Source organism: Pelodiscus sinensis, chromosome 6 (assembly GCF_052426305.1).
Source record: "Pelodiscus sinensis isolate ZL-2025 chromosome 6, ASM5242630v1, whole genome shotgun sequence".
NCBI lineage: Eukaryota > Metazoa > Chordata > Testudines > Trionychidae > Pelodiscus > Pelodiscus sinensis.
In genome coordinates this window covers 98,414,534-98,434,511 of record NC_143057.1, presented here as the reverse complement: position 1 = coordinate 98,434,511, position 19,978 = coordinate 98,414,534, and the positions used below count along the sequence as shown (strand labels likewise).

Sequence of the window (19,978 nt, the reverse complement as noted above, 5' to 3'; positions counted from 1 at the left end):
TGATTTCCACTATATACAGGACTTACAGTTTGGTTCAATGGTTCTCAGCACCTCCACTATACAAATTTGTTCCAGCACCTTTGTCTAGACCATCCCTGACAGGTATTGTCTAACCTACTCTTAAAAATCTCTGTGACGAGGCTGCGGAGACCGCTGGCACTGCCGCCGCCGCCGGCCCCACCGCAATCCCCAAGCCCCGCATTACCCCAAGCCCCACAGCAGCTTTAAGTGGGGGTGAGGAGGCTGCAGAGACCACTGCCACCACTGCCACCACCGCGACCCTCGAGCCCTGCACCACAATAAGCCCCGTGGTGGCTTTGGGCGGGGAGGCCATAGCTGCGCGGCGGACGTGCGCCACCTGCTCCGGGGCTGCCCCACAGAGCCAGGCCGGGACGCCGGATAACGTCAGGGGAGGCTCTGGGAGCGACCGAGCATCAGAGGGAGGCGTGGGATATAAGAAAGGCCCAGAGAGGACAGAGGGGGAAGGAAGAGGAAGAGCGCATGGAGAGACGGAGAGGAGCGTGCAAGGAAGAGGAGGAGTGCAAGGAGGAGGCAGGGTGCCACGAACAGGAGCAAGGGTCACAGAAGGCAACGTGAAGGCGCTGGGGAGCCGGATCTGAAGGAAGGACCGGACGGAGGAGAGGAAGCAACCCAGGACTGAGCAGGGGAACCCAAAGGTCACTCAAGGGTTGGTGAGTTAAGGCTGCAGCCCCACCAACCGGGCAGGGAATCTTCTCCCTGCCTTTAGGGTCCTAGGTCGGGACCTGGAGAGGGGGAGGGCCCAGGTTTCCGCCCCTCCTTCCCCGTCAGATAACCCCACAGACACGACATGGGAATAGCAAACACCTGGTAAGCCTGGACGTTGGGAACACGATAGACCAAGGACAGAGGGGGAAAAAAGGGACCTTATAAACTGGGGCGGTGAAGGGAGGGGCACGCAGTGGGTGAGGGGAGACCGGCATAGTCACCTTACCCTGATGATGATATGGCCGGAGGCCTGAGGGGAAGATTGATGAAGATTCCACCAAATCCCTAGGCAGTTTATTTCAGTGCTTAACTACCCTGAAAAGAATTTTTTCCCCCAATATCTAACCTAAACCACCCTAAGCCCTTTGCTTCTTGTCCAAATCTCAGAGGTTAAGGAGAGCCTAGATTATTTTCTTTGTTATCTTTCCAGGTACTGAAGTTAAGCTGACTGGTGTGTAATTCCCCCAGTTTTCCTTATTTCGCTTTTTATAAATTGGCATCTATTTGGCCTTTTCCAGTCCCATGGGATCTGTTTTCCATGACTTTTAAAAGAGAATTGCACAATAAAACATAAGATAGTGGTATCAAAGAAACTGAGCAAAACAAAAAGGATTCAAAAGATTTCTCAATTCCTTTTGGTAAAGGGACAGTGAAGAAGCTCAAATATCAGATTAAGAGCAACAAAAAAATGCCAGAAATCATAGTCTGAATGGGCTTTTACTGTTCCTATAATCTAAATTCTTAGGCATACTCTGTACATTCAGAACAGTTCAGAAAAATCAACATAAGAAAATTTTGCTCACACGTGCTAGTTAATATGAAGATGCAGTTGTTACTTACTACTCAACAGGTTTTTTTTAAAACAGCCTCTGTTCTCAGTTAAGCATATTCCTTGTTAAATAAGATACAGATGAAATAAAATACTTTTTAGCAATTTCCTGGTATATTTAATCTTCATATCTTCTTACTTTCCTAACACATTTTAGTCTTTTTTTCTTTCTCCATCTCCACACCGATTCAAGACCAGCTGTACTCTGCCTTAGCAGGAGTGATTATACTGCATAAGCTCAAGTCTTAGAATAATTGTAGGGAGCAAATTATGTTTTCAAGAAATATTCAAGCCTAAACCAATGAGCATATTGCACTTTAGCGAGATATTTTAAATACGAAGAAACTGAGGGTGTGTCTAGACTACATGCCTCCTTCGACGGAGGCATGTAGATTAGCCAGATCGGAAGAGGGAAATGAAGCCGCGATTAAAATAATCGCGGCTTCATTTAAATTTAAATGGCTGCCCCGATCTGCCGATCAGCTGTTTGTCGGCAGATCGGGGCAGTCTGGACGCGACGCGCCGACAAAGAAGCCTTTCTTCATCGGCACAGGTAAGCCTCGTGAAACCAGGTTTACCTGTGCCGATGAAGAAAGGCTTCTTTGTCGGCGCGTCGCGTCCAGACTGCCCCGATCTGCCGACAAACAGCTGATCGGCAGATCGGGGCAGCCATTTAAATTTAAATGAAGCCGCAATTATTTTAATCGCGGCTTCATTTCCCTCTTCCGATCTGGCTAATCTACATGCCTCCGTCGAAGGAGGCATGTAGTCTAGACACACCCTGAGATTCAGTGGGCTTGCCAGGTTAAGTGACTTTTTCAAGGACGTACAGCTTGGTCTACACTAAGGAGTTACTTTGAAATAACTCTCCTTATTTTGACATAAAAAGCAGAGCATCCACACTACCAACCCCGTTATTTCAAATACGGCTGTTTATTTTGAAATAATAATTCCCGTTTTCCACAAGGAATAATGCTTATTTCAAAATAGTTATTTCAGGAGTTATTATTGCAAAATAAATTATTTTGAAATAATTTCCTAGTGTAGACATGCCCACAATGAGCTAATATTAGGGCTGGGATTTAACCTCAGAGGTAGAGCTGTTCAGAATTGTTTTAAACAAACATTTTTTGTCAGCTAATGCCAATTTACAGAATTCTGAACTTGTTTTCTGGACAGTCCTATTCAAGGGCTTCTAGTCTGATGCCTCATCAACTACATGATACAGGCAATATTCCTAGAAATGACACCATCTTCATGACATCAATAAATTATTCTGTGAGTGTGGGAGGGGGGGCATTTATAGGTTGTCAGATGACCTTAAACCCACATCCTTTTTTGTTTTCAGTATATATTGGACACTTATTATAGAAGATCACACTGCAGCAATAATGGGGCTTTTGTTCATTTTGTCTGCTTCTGCTACCATTTTCCTCTTGGTGATTCCTAGAGGTAAGTGCTGCTTTTATCCACTGTCATTGTAGTTCATGACATGTAGAGCAGGATGTAACTAGATATATTCTAATAATGAAGTTATCAGTAAGTAAGAGAAAGAAAATATTTTTATTTTATTTCTATTGATAGTAAAAGTTAGGCCTTATGATACATCTAAAATACTATATGAAGGGAAAATCTCTACCTGGAGTCTAAAAGAGTTGTATTGACCTTGCCTGCATCCCCTTCTCATAAGATGGGTATTTATGCAGCAGTCAGAAAATTCAATCTGAAATGAAACTGCAGTTGGCATAAATCTCTTTATTTCCAACCTTTTTTGAAAAAAAATGTTAATTTAATGTTTTATCTGATTTATCTGATGAATTATATATCTACTTTTGTCAGAATACACTTATAAATATACTTTTCACATTTTTACACAGTGGCAGATGCAGAATTCTTTGATATAATAAAAGCCATTGAAACTAGCAGTGGAAACAACTGCAGTTCAAGCAAGTAATGTTGCCCACAAGACCATTAGTATTTTAGGGTGGGATTTTCAAAGTCACTCAGCATTGTCCTAACTCTGTTCCCATTGAACTCAGTGGAAGCATATATGGTCTTGAATGTGGAAATACTTAATCCCCTCCATATATAGCCTATATATGCCATATGTGTATAGGCTAACAGACCAGTTTTGAAAATTCCACCCCAAGTACAGCTACATCCAGCACTGTAAGTCTGTATATATTTATATGCTTTTTATTGTATTATTAGCCTAACCCATTCTCTATTAATGGATTTTTTTATATTATATATTATCCAAACTCTGGTTTATTTTCATTTTTAGATTCATGTGTGGATATCATTGGAGGGGTTGAAGTGATTCCACATTCAAGACCATATATGGCCTTAATCAAATGGAATGAATATTGTGGAGGAGCTTTGATCAAAGAAAATTGGGTATTAACTGCAGCCCATTGTAAAATGTAAGTTATTCTAAGGATTTATAGCTCATGGAATGTTCTGACTTATTCAATAGCACACTAAATAATACACAATGTGAACCAAAGCTAATGCTTGAAGATACTGTAGAAATGTAAATCTAGCATGCTTTAGAGATTGCAATAACAAATAAAAGGTTCCATCTAGTTGAGTATTCTATCATAATGAACAATTATGCAATAACATACCTTTGAGGGAAAGTTCTTTCATCTCCAGACAATTAACTTCTCTCTTGAGGCATGAAAATTAATATCTATTATATATTTTGTATAGCTAGTGTAATTGGGATCGTAATCTTATTATTACATTTTAGCATTTACATTGGCAACCAAGTACAGTAACTGGGCTCTCTGTTTCAGTGTTTTGTGAATAATTATGGCCATAACAAGGTGCTCTAACCTTAAATCTATAGGCAAAGAGATTACATTTACCCCTGTTCGGACACAAGCATAGACTACTGGCAGTTAACTTATGAGAAATACTTAATGACCATTTTTTAATTCAATCATAATTCTGCTAAACAAAGTACAAAACAGTCCAAAATAGCTCCCATGAAAGTGGAAAGAAATTTGTGTCATTTTACTGTAGAAGATTAATGCAGTTCATTACCTGAAGATACACTAAATAAAATAGCTTTTTTATTTATGTGTTAATATATATATGTATTATGTTCTTTATTAAATAACTTTATGATATAGCAACAAAATAAACAAATGAAGATGAACCTTTCAGCAAAGGGTGGCCTTAATAACTTAGTTTGTGAGTCCACTTTTCTCCTGACTGACAGACCCCAAGGTGCAAATAGCTAACTATCCAAATAAATTATCTGACCCATCCAGGTCTGGTTATGAGATTTAAAATGTTATTCCACCTTTTATCCCCTCAAGAGAGTAAGAGTTGCCACTAAGCTAGACCACACACAATCTATGCTGGCAAGTTGTCCAATCCCAATGAAGTATTGGATCCCACAATTCAAAGAGAGAAATATTAATTAGTATGGTCGCAGCCCAAGCAGGTATTTAGCTTCTTGTAAAGACTACATGCAACCCAAAGACTACATTGTAACCCCACAGTTACAATATTAGCATATAGGAACCTATGGAAAACAAAAATCATTCTAGCTGTACCTGAACAAAGAGAACATGCAAAAGCTAGCTTACATAACGAAGTTCAGTCAGCAGTTAACTACCCACATAGAAAGGACCATTTCCCCATAGCCTTGCGCCCAGTGCATGAATGGGTGGAATGGCAAATCTTGCTGAGGTTGGAATAAACTTTAAATGTCCTCCAGCTCTCCCAGCTCAAATTAAATGCATGTGCAACATCCTTCTGTGTGATCACACTATACTTTAAAGCCACTAGAGCAATTAGTGGTATGATTTGATATAAACCTGATCTTTGATTAGCTGAGAAGAATATGGAACCCTGAGCATCCATTTCAGGAACCTCCAGCAAGCACAGATGAGTAAGCCAGACCTCCATTGTCCAGTGAGTCTGTGAGAAGGCAGGACAGTCAAAAGGGGGAGGGGAAACTGAGCTGAATTAGATATGGACAGAGGAGACAGTACTGAGATCCTGATCAGAAATATTTCAGAAGTTTGGGAATCAGATTCAAGGCCAAAGCAATGATGCAGTTCAGATTTCAGATAAAATTGCATACAGATTTCATAAGCTTATCTGAAGTGGCAGAAATCACACACTGTCAGTTCCTGTAAGATTTCTGTCCTCAGAATACCTGTTCTCATCAAATTTCTGATGTGTACAAACTGGAAACTGAAAATAGATTTCGTCTTCTTTTGTGTCAATCCCAGATCCAAAATTGTAGGGACAGAGTTATATCCTGAAATCTGAAGCCCCTCCAAGATTCTGCAAAATCAGTATATGTACTGACATATCTACATCAGTTTATAGCTAATCAGTATACATTAGCTAATTGTACTGTTTATAATTATAAATTATTAATAAGAATATGCTGTTTATTATTATTTTATTAATTATCATTTGTACCTTTGGCATGAGAGATTGATCACTACTGAATATATGTATAGTTTTGAATGAGGAACACAGTTAATTATGTTATTCTTCGTTTTTCAGTGATAAAGGCAAAGTTCTTCTTGGAGCTCATTCAATTTCAGAGAAAGAGGAAGAACAACAGACTTTTAAAATTTCAAGAGCAGTTCGCTACCCATGCTATAATGAACAAGAAAAAGAAAATGATATTATGCTTTTGAAGGTACAAAATTTTTTATTAAAAATAATTTTAAGAAAATGCAACTCTCTGTCCTGAGAGATTTGATGCCACCCTCCACCCTAGAAAGACTCAAGATAAAATATTTAGTTATACAATATTTCTGATTTATTGATCTGTTTTTCATTCACTCATTTGTCATTTTATACTTTCCCAAACTCCCTGTTCAGTCTTTTGAATTCTTATAAGGAGCATTGACTGTAGAAAAATATTTTTGTGCACATAACTGCCTATACATGACACCTGAATAGGTTAAATACATATTGTGCAAAGTATTGTATAATTTAATGTTATTAGGAGTGTTGTTAGTCAATTCTATTGTGCCATTTAATATTTTTTAATCTTTTTAAGCTATACATTAGTTTTTAAAATTTCCAATGACATTTACATTGCTTTGTCGAACACTTGAAAATTAGGAAAAGCTCAACTTACAGTTACCTGGCGGTATACCCTTGCACTGAATGAGGCAGGGATTAAGTGGAAAATTATAGTATATCATCCTACAATTTAAAAATGACATGATAATGAAATGTATGAGCAACTGTAAATCTGTCATTTCCTAAATTTCATAGAATCATAGAACACTAGAACTGGAACGGACCTCGAAAGGTCATCGAGTCCAGTCCCTTGTCCTCATGGTAGGACCCTATACCATGACCATCCCTGATAGATGTCTATCTAACCTGCTCTTAAATATTTCCAGAGATTGAGATCCCACAACCTTCCTAGGCAACTTATTCCAGTTAGGAAGTTTTTCCTAATGTCCAACCTAAACTTCCCTTGCGGCAGTTTAAGCCCATTGCTTCTTGTCCTATCCTCAGAGGCTAAGAAGAACAATTTTTCTCCCTCCTTGTTGTGACACCCTTTTAGATACCTGAAAACTGTTATCATATCCCCCAAGAACTTGACTTTGTAATCTAAATAACACTCTATTAATGTAGGTTTGTCTTTGGGGGGTGAGGAGTCTGCATAGTGTTCTAGGATTTTTTTAAAGGAAAAAAGCAAAAATACATTCTGTTATATTCAGCTACAAAAGGTCCTTTGTTGTGCAACCATAGAGTTAACCCCCTGAATCCTGAACATTGTAGTATAGTTTTCTGCTACGTTAGCTAGAGGACTAACTATTGGCTGGCTGAAGAAAAGGTTACTATTCCAGAGGACAGCAATGAACCACTAAGGACTTTTTCTAGGTCTACAGGGTAGTCACCAAGACTAGCCTAATTCTCTCTCTTCTGCCCCACTCTAGGGAGATACAGGAGTTCCAACCTTATGGACTCCTCTGGGAATAAGCCGCTGGGGCTATGTACTAGGTTCAGGGCCAGAGAATGCGAATTGAACCCAGCCCTTTTCTTTTTCCTTTCCCCATCAGGTGCTCTGACATCACCTAAGGTACAACTGGTTGGAAAATAAAGTGGGTGGTTCCATGGAAAATTTCAACAAAACCTTTTTTTGTCTGTTTTACTCTGAATTCTCTATGACATTTTTTAATTTTGGGCAATTTTTTTCAGTCAAAAAACAAAGTATTTCAATTCAAATTGTATTCCCTCATGACAGTTCTAGTTCACTGGGTTTGCATTCCCATTTGCCTCTATTAGGCTAGCTCTCTGGCCAGACTATATTTCTGACAGCTTCATAAAATTTAAGACTAGAAGGAACCATCATGATCATCTAGTCTTCCCTCCAGGACATTGCAAGCCACAGAATCTTACCTAGCCCTCCTGTAATGGACCCCTAACTTTAGACTGAGTTTCTGAAGTTCTCAAATAATGATTTAAAGATTTCAAGTTACGGAGAATCCACATTTTACATCAGTTTAAACGCACAGGTGACCTAGGCCTCATGCTGAAGAATAAGGCAAAAGCAAAAAAAACCACACACCCACACAAAACTACTATGGTCTCTGCCAAATTGACTCAGCAGAAAGTTCCTTCCCAACACCAAATATGGTGATCAATTAGACTCTGAGCATGGGGGCATGACCTACCATCCAGACACCTGGAAAAAAATTCTCGGTAGTAACTCAAAGTCCTCCCCTTCCAGTGTCCCATCATTGGCCATTGGAAATATTTCCTATTAGCAGTTGTAGATCAACTTTATGCCATTGTGGGCATTTTCATATCACCGTCCCCTCCATAAATTTCTCAAGCTCAGTCTTGAAGCCGGTTAGGTTTTTTCCTCCTGGTACTCCTCTCTGAAGGCTGTTCCAGGACTTCATGCCTCTGATGGTTAGAAACTTTCATCTAATTTCAAGCCCAAACTTATCAATGCTATTTATATCCATTATATCCATTTGTTCTTGTGCCATGTCACTTAACTCGTCCCATCCAGCCCACCCCAGTATTTATTCCTCTGGTGCATTTATAGAAAGCAGTCCTATCTCCCTTTAGCCTTCTTTTAGGTTAGCTGAGCAAGCCAAGCTCTTTGAGTCACATAAGATAGGTTTTCCATTCCTCTGATCATCCCTAGCAGTCCTTCTCTGCACCCGTTCCAATATGAATTAATCTTTCTTAAACATGGGTGACTAAAATTCTACAGTGGTCCAGATGAAGTCTGATCAGTGCCTGGTATAGTGTTACTAACAGTTAATAGTTTCTTGTCTCTCTTGGAAATACTTCACATGATACATCCTAAGACTGCACTAGTCTTTCCAGGACTGCATCACATTGGCAGCTCATAGTCATCCTGTAATCAATCAGTACACTCTAGTCTTTTTTCTCCTCCATTATTTCCAACTCATAAAACCCCATCTTATAGCAAATAATTATGTTGTTAGACCCTAAGTGCATGACCATGGATTTTACACTATTAAAATTTCATCCCATTTCTATTACTCCAGTTTTCAAAGTGTCCATATCTTTTTGCATGATATTCCAGGACACTTCCATATTGGCAAAACCTCCCAATTTTCTGTCATTTGCAAATTTTGTTAGCACATTCCCACTCTTTGAACCAAGATCATTCATAAAAATGTAAAATAAGATTGGTTCCAAGACCAATCCCTGAAGATCTCCACTAGTAATTTCTCTCTAGCCTGTCCGTTCACCTTTCAGTATGACCCATTGTAGTCTCTCCTTTAACCAACTTTCTTTTCTTATATTAATCCCCATAGTCTACAGTTTAACTGATAATTTCCCTTGTAGAATTGTTTCTAAGGTCTTCCTGAAATCCAGGTACATTAGATTTACTACATTTCCTTTAAACAATTAGTTATAATCTCAAAGAAGGAGATCAAGCAGGTCTGGCCCAACCTACCTTTTGTAAAACTATCCTGCATTTTATCCCAATTACCACTTACCTCTAAGTTCCTAACTACTTTCTCTTTCAAAATGTATTCTAAGACCTTGCAAATAGTTGTGATAAAACTAACTGGCCTGTAGTTTCCCAGATTATTTTTTTCTTTTTCTTAAAATATGTCTAGCAATATGTTTTTCTAGAGAACATAAAACAGAGAAGGGAAATTATGATTTTGCATAGCATCTCATCAAAAGCTGAAAGGCGTTTCATAGGGCAAATGAAAGGCACTTCTCTAGCTCCAGGGTATTTTGCTGTTGACTATCCAAGGTATGATAGCTTCTCAAAAAAAAAGGTTGCAGAAATACTTCATAGTCATAATGGAGAATGCTGAGCAACTTAAAGATAGGGGTTACTACCAGTTCTCCCTGAAATAATCATATATTTTTATTTTCCAATAGCTGCAAAAGAGAGCTAAAATTAATAAAGCTGTGAAAACCATTAAGCTACCGAACACAGACACTGATCCCAAACCAGGAACAATGTGCCAAGTAGCAGGATGGGGAATAATTAAGAATGGACAACGTAAGCCTTCTAATATCCTAAGGGCAGTCAATATCACTATCATCAACAGAAGAATCTGCAATGATCAGAATCACTATAATTATAATCCTATTATAACAAAGAACATGGTGTGTGCTGGCGATAAGAATGGTGGAAGAGACTCATGTACTGTAAGTAGATATACTTTACACAAGTCAAGTGATAAAACAAATTTCAGACATAGCAAGTGGTAATACCGATCCATAAACAATCATATTTTTAAAATGTTTAAATATTTAAGTGTAGTGCTTGGGAGAAGCCGGTGGTTGTGGTAGGTACCAATGACATAGGAAAGGGTAGGCCAAATTTAGGCTGCTAGGAAAGAGACTGAAATCCAGGACCTCTATGGTGGCATTCTCAGAAATGCTTCCAGTTCCACGCTCAGGGCCAGGTAGGCAGGCGGAGCTTCAGAGTCTCAATGCGTGAATGAGACGATGGTGTAGGGCAGAGGGGTTTAGATTTATTAGGAACTGGGAACACTTTTGGGAGAGGGGGGGCCTATACAGGAAGGATGGGCTCCATCTAAACCAGGGTGGAACCAGACTGCTGGCACTAAACATTAAAAAGGCCGTAGAGCAGTTTTTAAACTAAGAGATGGGGGAAAGCCGATTGGTGCGGAGATGCACGTAAATCGGAGGGAGACTTCTCTTAGAGGACAATCCATTGATAGAGATTCTCTAAGCTGTAGTCAGAAAGAGAGGAGGGGAGAGGACAAACCATGGGCCAGAGCAGACAAACAACCGCATAGAAAGGAATCCAATGCATCAGGGAAGGGCAGACAAATAAGCAGTGGCAAATTTTTAAAGTGCTTGTACACAAATGCTAGGAGTCTGACTAATAAGATGGGTGAACTAGAGTACCTCGTATTAAATGAGGAGATTGACATAATAGGCATCACCGAAACCTGGTGGAATGAGGAAAATCTGTGGGACACAATCATACTGGGATATAAAATATATAGAAAGGATAGAGCAGGCCGGGTGGGTGGCGGAGTGGCACTGTATGTGAAAGATAATGTAGAATCAAATGAAATAAAAATATTAAGTGAATCAACATGTTCAATAGAATCGCTATGGATAGTAATTCCATGCTCCAAAAATAAAAAATTAGCAGTAGGGATATATTACCGACCACCTGACCAGGACAGCGATACTGACATTGAAATGCAAAGGGAGATTAGAGAGGCTACCAAAATAAAAGAACTCTATAATAATGGGGGATTTTAATTACCCCCATATTGACTGGATCCATGTCACCTCAGGAGGAGAAGCGGAGATAAAATTTCTCAATGGCTTAAATGACTGCTTCTTAGAGCAGTTGGTTCAGGAACCCACAAGGGGAGAGGCAATTCTTGATTTAGTCCTGAGTAGAGTGCAGGATCAGGTCCAGGATATAACCGTTACAGGACCGCTTGGGAATAGTGACCATAATATAATAACATTCAACATTCCTGTGGTGGGAAGAACACCTCAGCAGTCCACCACCCCGGCATTTAATTTCAAAAAGGGGAATTACACAAAAATGAGGAGGTTTGTTAAACAGAAATTAAAAGGCACAGTGACTAGAGCCAAATCCCTGAAAGCTGCATGGAAACTTTTTAAAGACACCATAATAGAGGCCCGACTTAAATGTATACCCCAAATTAAAAAGCATAGCAAGAGACCTAAAAAAGAGTCACCGTGGCTTAACCACCATGTAAAAGAAGCAGTGAGGGACAAAAAGGTATCTTTTAAGAAGTGGAAATCCAATCCTAGTGAGATAAATAGAAAAGAACATAAACACTGTCATATCAAGTGTAAAAATGTAGTAAGAAAAGCAAAAAAAGATTTTGAGGAACAGCTAGCCAAAAACTCAAAAAGAAATAACAAAATGTTTTTTAAGTACATTAGAAGCAGGAAGCCTGCTAAAAAACCTGTGGGTCTCCTAGATGATCAAGCTATAAAAGGAGCAATCAAGAACGATAAAGCCATTGCAGAGAAACTAAATGATTTCTTTGCTTCAGTCTTCACGGACGAGGACGTTGGGGAGATTCCTGAATCTGCACCGTCCTTTGTGGGTGATGAATCTGAGGAACTGTCCCGGATTGAAGTGTTATTAGAGGAGGTTTTGGAACAAATAGAAAAACTTAATGTTAACAAATCTCTGGGACCGGATGGCATTCATCCAAAAGTTCTAAAAGAACTAAAATGGGAAATTGCTGAGCTATTATTTGTGGTTTGTAACCTATCCTTTAAATCGGCTTCCGTACCTAATGACTGGAAGGTAGCCAACGTGACACCAATATTTAAAAAGGGCTGTAGAGGCGATCCTGGCAATTACAGACTGGTAAGTCTAACTTCAGTTCCGGGCAAATTAGTCGAAACAATAGTAAAGAATAAAATTGTGAAGCATGTAGAAGAACATAATTTGTTGGACAAAAGTCAACATGGTTTCTGTAAAGGGAAATCCTGTCTTACTAATCTGTTAGGGTATGTCTACACTATCACCCTAGTTCGAACTAGGGTGGTAATGTAGGCAACCGGAGTTGCAAATGAAGCCCGGGATTTGAATTTCCCGGGCTTCATTTGCATAAAGCCGGGCGCCGCCATTTTTAAATGTCCGCTAGTGCTAGTGCGGACATTTAAAAATGGCGGCGCCCGGCTTTATGCAAATGAAGCCCGGGAAATTCAAATCCCGGGCTTCATTTGCAACTCCGGTTGCCTACATTACCACCCTAGTTCGAACTAGGGTGGTAGTGTAGACATACCCTTAGAGTTCTTTGAAGGGGTTAACAAACATGCGGACAAGGGGGATCCAGTAGATATAGTATACTTAGATTTTCAGAAAGCCTTTGACAAGGTCCCTCACCAAAGGCTCTTGTGTAAATTACATGGCCATGGGATAAAAGGGAAGGTCCTTTCTTGGATTGAGAACTGGTTAAAAGACAGGAAACAAAGGGTAGGAATAAATGGTAAATTTTCAGATTGGAGAGGGGTAACTAGTGGTGTACCCCAAGGGTCAGTCCTGGGACCAATCCTTTTCAACTTATTCATAAATGATCTGGAGAAAGGGGTAAGCAGTGAGGTAGTAAAGTTTGCAGATGATACCAAACTGTTTAGGATAGTCAAGACAGAAGCAGACTGTGAGGGACTCCAAGAAGATCACACCAAACTGAGTGATTGGGCAACAAAATGGCAAATGAAATTTAATGTGGATAAGTGTAAAGTAATGCACATCGGGAAAAATAACCCCAACTATGTGTACAGTATGATGGGGGCTAATTTGGCTACGACAAATCAGGAAAGAGATCTTGGAGTTATCGTGGACAGTTCTCTGAAAACTTCCATGCAGTGTGCAGCGGCGGTCAAAAAGGCAAATAGGATGCTAGGAATTATTCACCTTCCTTTCCTCCCCCATCCCTGCATCTCCCTTCTGTTCTGAAATGTGATTTGTCCTTTTCATATGTGTTCACTTTTTTTAATTGCATCCTTTGGTATATATGGCTGTGACTATTTTCTTCTACTATTTGATCTGAGGAAGTGGGTCTGGCCCACGAAAGCTCATCATCTAATAAACCATCTTGTTAGTCTTTAAAGTGCTAAATTGTCCTGTATTTTGTTTTAGGAATTATTAGGAAAGGGATAGAAAATAAGACACAGAATATCTTACTGCGCCTATATAAAACTATGGTACGCCCACATCTTGAATACTGTGTACAGATGTGGTCTCCTCACCTCAAAAAAGATATTTGGGCCTTGGAAAGGGTTCAGAAAAGGGCAACTAAAATGATTAGGGGTTTGGAACGGGTCCCATATGAGGAAAGGTTAAAGCGACTGGGACTTTTCAGTTTAGAAAAGAGGAGACTGAGGGGGGCTATGATAGAGGTTTATAAAATCATGAGTGGTGTGGAGAGGGCTAAATAAAAGTTATTTATTAGTTCCCTAAATAGAAGAACTAGAGGACACCAAATGAAATTAATGGGGAGCAGGTTTAAAACTAATAAAAGAAAATTCTTCTTCACACAGCGTGTAGTCAACCTGTGGAACTCCTTGCCAGAGGAGGCTGTGAAGGCTAGGACTATAATAGAGTTTAAAAAGAAGCTAGATAATTTCATGGAGGTTAGGTCCACAAAAGGCTATTAGCCAGGGGATAAAATGGTGTCCTTGGCCTCTGTCTGTAAGAGGCTGGAGAGGGATGGCAGGAGACAAATCGCTTGATCATTGTCTTCGGTCCACCCTCTCTGGGGCACCTGGTGCTGGCCATTGTCAGTAGACAGGATACTGGGCTAGATGGACCTTTGGTCTGACCCAGTACGGCCATTCTTATGTTCTTATGTCAGGTTAAATATTTAATATTAAATATTATGTCTTTTTTGTTATAAGTGGACTCATCCATCAGCAAATGGACTTTTATAAAAATATTAGTACTCACATTTTTCGCAGGTAATAAATGAGTTCTCACTGTAGACATCACTCCTATATCTTATGACTAGCCATATAGCTTCTATTAGTAAAAGAAATGGGTTATTGGAAAATCACACCTCTCAACAAATTTGTCTAGTAATATTTTAGTGTGATTTATTGGTGATTTCAAAAGATTTGTCCATTGTCAGAAAAGCTTTTCTGTCCCGCAATAAAGCGTTTAACACACTGTACTATCTGTATTATACACACCCAAGCAAGTACATTACTAATTTTTTTATTCCACACAGAAGTTTTACTTTTGATTAGATTTAATTTTAATTTCCATACACTTTCTTCATTCAAAGGGTAAAGTTTCCAGTTTGTTTCAGATTACAAAACAATATGTTCATTACTATTAAATTAGATATGGTCTCTATTTAATTCACAAATGAATTGATTGTATTCAAACCTTTTCTTTATTAAAAAATTACAGAATATATATTCTTAGGAATAAACAACAGGAGAATTGATTTCTGAACATTTTCTCAGACCTTGTCTAAAGACACACACATGTACCAGTTTACAAGCTGTCAATTCTAATGTTTTCAAGCTGTCAATTCTAATGTCAAGTTTGTCTTTTTCTCCTTTAGGGGGATTCTGGTGGTCCTTTGATATGTAATGGTGAATTGACAGGCATCACCTCCTTTGGCAAGTTAAAGTGTGGTACTATCCAAGGCCCAGGTGTCTACGCTCGTCTTACAAAGACACATCTCCTCTGGATAAAGAAAACCATAGGGGGGGATTTAGAGACTGAATCAGTCACTGACTGATTTTCTGATGCTCAGTCAATATGATCAGAGTATTACTCAGTAGCTTCATGTACATACTGTGGTTGAAGTTGTAATTTCACTATCAGCCCCCTCAGTGGTTTATAACATTCCCATCAGAATTCAGTTTGGGACACAAATTTCCTATGTATGTTTTTAGCAAAGAAATTGTCTTAATCCTAGGACAAGGTGAGCATAGCATTCTCCTATAACAGTACAGGACCTGTAGTGTCAGACACAGAGGGATTCCATAGATGCTTCATGACTCTGGAACTGAATATTCTTCACCCTTACAAACCACATTTACTAGATCTTTGCGCAAGTAATGGGCATTTCAGCTTCAAGGTCCAATCCAATTCCCATGGGACTTAATAGGATTTGGTCTTAACTGTATATTGAAAATAACTACACATAAGATTAGAGTCACTGAGATGCTAGGAATGATCCTAGAATCCTGGAAATATTGGTGATGCCTCTCCTGCCTGTGAAGATCACGATTTATTCCCCACCTTCTGAGGGCCCTTGGAAGGGGGCAATAAAGTCTGGTAGCCTGAGGACATACAGTTTCAAAGACTGCATACTTTACTGGGAAGTTTATTTGAGTATGAGATCTAATAATTTTTGTGTGTATTTCAAAACTTCAATCACTTCATTGCATTATCATATTTTGCATTTAATAAAGAAAAGGGCAATAAAGTTTTTGATCTGAAATATGCAATTCTCTGGAACAACCTGTCTATTGCAGTTATGGTACCATGTGCTGTTTTGAATATGTAACAAGTTTGCAAATGAAATCAGGGTAGATAGTTGATTATAATACACATTATGTTTTTAAAAAATCAGCTGAAAACCCATTGTGAAAAGGTCCACAGGGTGCAAACTGGACTGTGGGACTGCTGAGCCCTCCAAACCCACCAACCTCTCACATTGTGATGTCAAGCTACAAGCCACTGACAGGCACTGAACTAATACAGCCATCCACAAGCAGGGACACACCCAAATGAGTTACATGAATAATTTCCTAGCATCTCATGAACCATCAATAAAGAGAGGCTTCAGTCAGTTCACCCCAGCTCACCAGTCTTGCACCCCAGAACAGCACTGTATTGCACTGATCAGAAGCCAGGTCAGTGTAAACAGGACCGTCTCTAGATTCTGCCCCACCACCTTCTCCCAGCCCACTGTGTTCTGCTTGTCAGCAGCAATGAGAAGTGGAGTGCCCTGCAGCTGGGGCGCTCTGCCTCCTGCTGCCACAGTGAAGCCAAGCACAGTGGGCTGGGAGAGGGTGGTGACCCTGAGTAGGCTGCCTGGTCGCTCTAGCTCTTGCTGTTGTGGTGAATGCAGGAAGGAGCCTGACCCCTGTTGCCACCCCATGCCAGGCCCTCCAATAACACCCCAGGTTGTCCTGGGTCTGGTCCATAGGACAGTTGAGGGGGCCATTGCAGGATCCCCCAAATCACGGGGCATGGAGTGGCTGCCATGAACCATCCTATGAACAGCATGACTCTGAGGATAAACTCATTACCTAGTTTGCTGCTTCTTCATAGGAAAGTGGACATACAACAGCCTTTGTTAACATGAGCTAAGTTTGCCCCAAGCACTTCAACCCTTAACTACAGAAAGATAGATTGTAAGTGATTATAAGTAGCCAGCAAAGCGATCAAAGTTGCTTACCTAAAAAATAAAATAGAAACACAGTCTAACTCTAACAAACTAAGCAAGATTTTAATCAAGTTGGCCGCTGCTCCGCTGGCCAACTTCACTCTGAGCCACTGGCAAGCTCTGCTGCTGGGGTGCTCTAGTCCTGCAACACTGGACCACGGAGGTTGTCGAACCAGGGAGACCTGGACCATAGAGGTTCAATCTGTATAACAAATACTAGCTAATAAAATAGTAAAAAGTCTTATTTAATAAATACAGTATCAGTAGTTGGCTAGATTTCAGTGATGTCTTAGCCATGAACAGATCAGACTTTTCCAACATTTTCAGCAACAGGATTATGATCCAAAATGATGTATTGTCCCGTGCATACTGATATACTCAGCCAGTTCCATAAATATCTTCAGAGTTTTTTTCCCTGCAGTAGGAAACAGATTTATGAGAGAGAAAAGCCTAAATATATCTAGAATAGTGATAGAAATGTAGCCGTGTTAGTCTGTTGTAGCTGAAACAAAATACAGGACTATGTAGCACTTTAAAGACTAACAAGATGGTTTATTAGATGATGAGCTTTCGTGGGCCAGACCCACTTCCTCAGATCTAATAGTGGAAGAAAATTGTCACAACCATATATACCAAAGGATACAGTATATACCAGTATTTATATATAGTATACTCTCCAGCCCCTTAATCATTTTGGTCGCTTTCCAGTGGATCCTCTTCAATGCGTCCACATCCTTTCTGTAGTGGGGGGCCCAGAACTGGACACAATACTACAGATGTGGCCTTACCAGACCCAAATACAGGGGAATAATGACATCTCTGGATCTGCTGGCAATGCTCCTCTTAATGCAACCAACCTAATATGTCATTAGCGATCTTGGCTACAAGGGCACACTGTTGACTCATATCTAGCTTCTCATCCACTGAAATCCCCAGGTCCTTTTCTGCAGAACTGCTACTTAGCCATTCGGTCACTAGCCTGTAACAATACTTGGGATTCTTCCATCCCAAGTGCAGGACTCTACACTTGTCCTTGTTGAACTTCATCAGATTTCTTTTGGCCCAATCCCCTAATCTGTCCAGGTCACTCTGGACCTTATCCCTGCCTTCCAGCATATCTACCTCTCCCCCCAGCTTAGTGTCATCTGTAAACTTGCTGAGGATGCAATCCATCCCCTCATCCAGGTCATTAATAAAGATGTTGAACAAAACCAGTCCAAGAACAGATCCTTGGGGCACTCCACTAGAAACTGACCGCCAACCTGACATTGAGTCGTTGATTACTACTTGATGGGCCTGACAGTCTAGCCAGCATTCTATCCATCTTAGGGTATGTCTACACTACCCTCCTAGTTCGAACTAGGAGGGTAATGTAGGCATACCGCACTGAATGAGGAGTAACGGTAGTTTGGACTAGGACGCCTAGTCCGAACTACCTAGTCCGTGCCGCGTGTAGCCGCGTGGCACGGGGTTCGAACGTGCTAGGATTTAAAAATGGCGGCGCCCGGCTCATGCAAATGAAGCCCGGGAAATTCAAATCCCGGGCTTCATTTGCAAGTGCGGTATGCCTACATTACCCTCCTAGTTCGAATTAGGAGGGTAGTGTAGACAAACCCTTACAGTCCATTTATCCAATCTATATTCCCTTAACTTGCTGGCAAGAATATTGTGGGAGACAATATTAAAAGCTTTGCTAAAGTCAAGGTATATCACATCCACTGACTTTCCCACGTCCACAGAGCCAGTTACCTCATCATAGAAGCTAATCAAATTGGTCAGGCACAACTTGCCCTGGTGAATCCATGTTGACTATTCCTCATCACTTTCCCCTCTTCCAAGTGTTTCAGAATGGATTCCTTGAGGATCCCTTCCATGATTTTTCCGGGGACTGAAGTAAGGCTGACTGGCCTGTAGTTCCCTGGATTGTCCTTCCCTTTTTTAAAGATGGGCACTACATTTGCCTTTTTCCAGTCATCTGGGATCTCTACCGATCTCCACAAGTTTTCAAAGATAATGGCCAAAGGCTCTGCAATGACATTTGCCAACTCCCTCAGGGTATGTCTACACTACCCTCCTAATTCGAAATAGGAGGGTAATGTAGGCATACCACACTTGCAAATGAAGCCCGGGATTTAAATTTCCCGGGCTTCATTTGCATAAGCCGGGCGCCGCCATTTTTAAATCCCGGCTAGTTCGAACCCCGTGCCACGCCGCTACACGCGGCACGGAGTAGCTAGTTCGGATTAGGCTTCTAATCCGAACTAGCTGTACTCCTCGTGGAATGAGGAGTACAGCTAGTTCGGATTAGGAAACCTAATCCAACTAGCTACTCCGTGCCACGTGTAGCCGCGCAGCACGGGGTTTGAACTAGCCGGGATTTAAAATGGCGGCGCCCGGCTTATGCAAATGAAGCCCGGGAAATTCAAATCCCGGGCTTCATTTGCAAGTGCGGTATGCCTACATTACCCCGCTAGTTCGAACTAGCAGGGTAGTGTAGACATACCCTCTGTATTCTTGGATGCATTAAATCTGGACCCATGGATTTGTGTATGTTTAGCTTTTCTAAATAATTCCTAACTTGTTCTTTCCCCACCAAGGGCTGTCCATCGCCTTCCCATGGGCTACGTCTACATTGGCAAGAGTTTGCGCAAATACTTTTAATGCAAGGCTATGTCTAGACTGGCATGATTTTCTGGAAATGCTTTTAACAGAAAAGTTTTCCATTAAAAGCATTTTCGGAAAAGAGCATCTAGATTGGCACAGACGGTTTCCCGCAAAAAGCGTCCGTGGCTAATCTAGATGCGCTTTTGCACAAAAAAGCCTCGATTGCCATTTTCACGATCGGGGCTTTTTTGTGGAAAACAAATCTCAGCTGTCTACACTGGGTCTTTTGTGCAAATGTTTTGCATAAAAGGGACTTTTGCCCAAACGGGAGCAGCATAGTATTTCCGCAAAAAGCACTGATTTCTTACAGTAGGAAGTCAATGTTTTTGCGGAAATTCAAGCGGCC

The 19,978-nt window shown here is 40.5% G+C and overlaps 2 protein-coding genes across 2 annotated transcripts in view; one reads left to right on the top strand and one right to left on the bottom strand.

Annotated features, from left to right (window-relative positions):
* Positions 1 to 829: 829 nt before the first annotated feature.
* On the top strand, positions 830 to 15,860 carry LOC102462891 (granzyme A). Its single transcript, XM_089779541.1, has 7 exons — positions 830 to 849; positions 2,925 to 3,028; positions 3,454 to 3,522; positions 3,861 to 3,999; positions 6,110 to 6,248; positions 9,956 to 10,228; positions 15,130 to 15,860. Exons 1-7 carry the CDS (start codon positions 830 to 832, stop codon positions 15,307 to 15,309), a joined length of 924 nt encoding a protein of 307 aa, XP_089635667.1. The 3' UTR covers positions 15,310 to 15,860.
* Positions 15,861 to 16,076: 216 nt separating this feature from the next.
* CDC20B (cell division cycle 20B) overlaps positions 16,077 to 19,978 on the bottom strand; it is a 56,546-nt gene continuing 52,644 nt past the window's right edge. The window contains exon 13 of the mRNA XM_025179675.3: positions 16,077 to 17,383. Within this exon, the coding sequence (XP_025035460.3) occupies positions 17,304 to 17,383 (80 nt within the window). The 3' untranslated portion in view covers positions 16,077 to 17,303. The remainder of the gene's footprint in view (positions 17,384 to 19,978) is intronic.

What these genes read in the sequence shown, in the direction of transcription:
- LOC102462891 (XM_089779541.1), top strand. Translation starts at nt 830, where the DNA reads ATGGGAATAGCAAACACCTG. An exon ending in ATGGGAATAGCAAACACCTG is followed by an intron (nt 850 to 2,924) that starts GTAAGCCTGGAC and finishes TTTTGTTTTCAG; the next exon opens with TATATATTGGACACTTATTA. An exon ending in ATGATATTATGCTTTTGAAG is followed by an intron (nt 6,249 to 9,955) that starts GTACAAAATTTT and finishes ATTTTCCAATAG; the next exon opens with CTGCAAAAGAGAGCTAAAAT.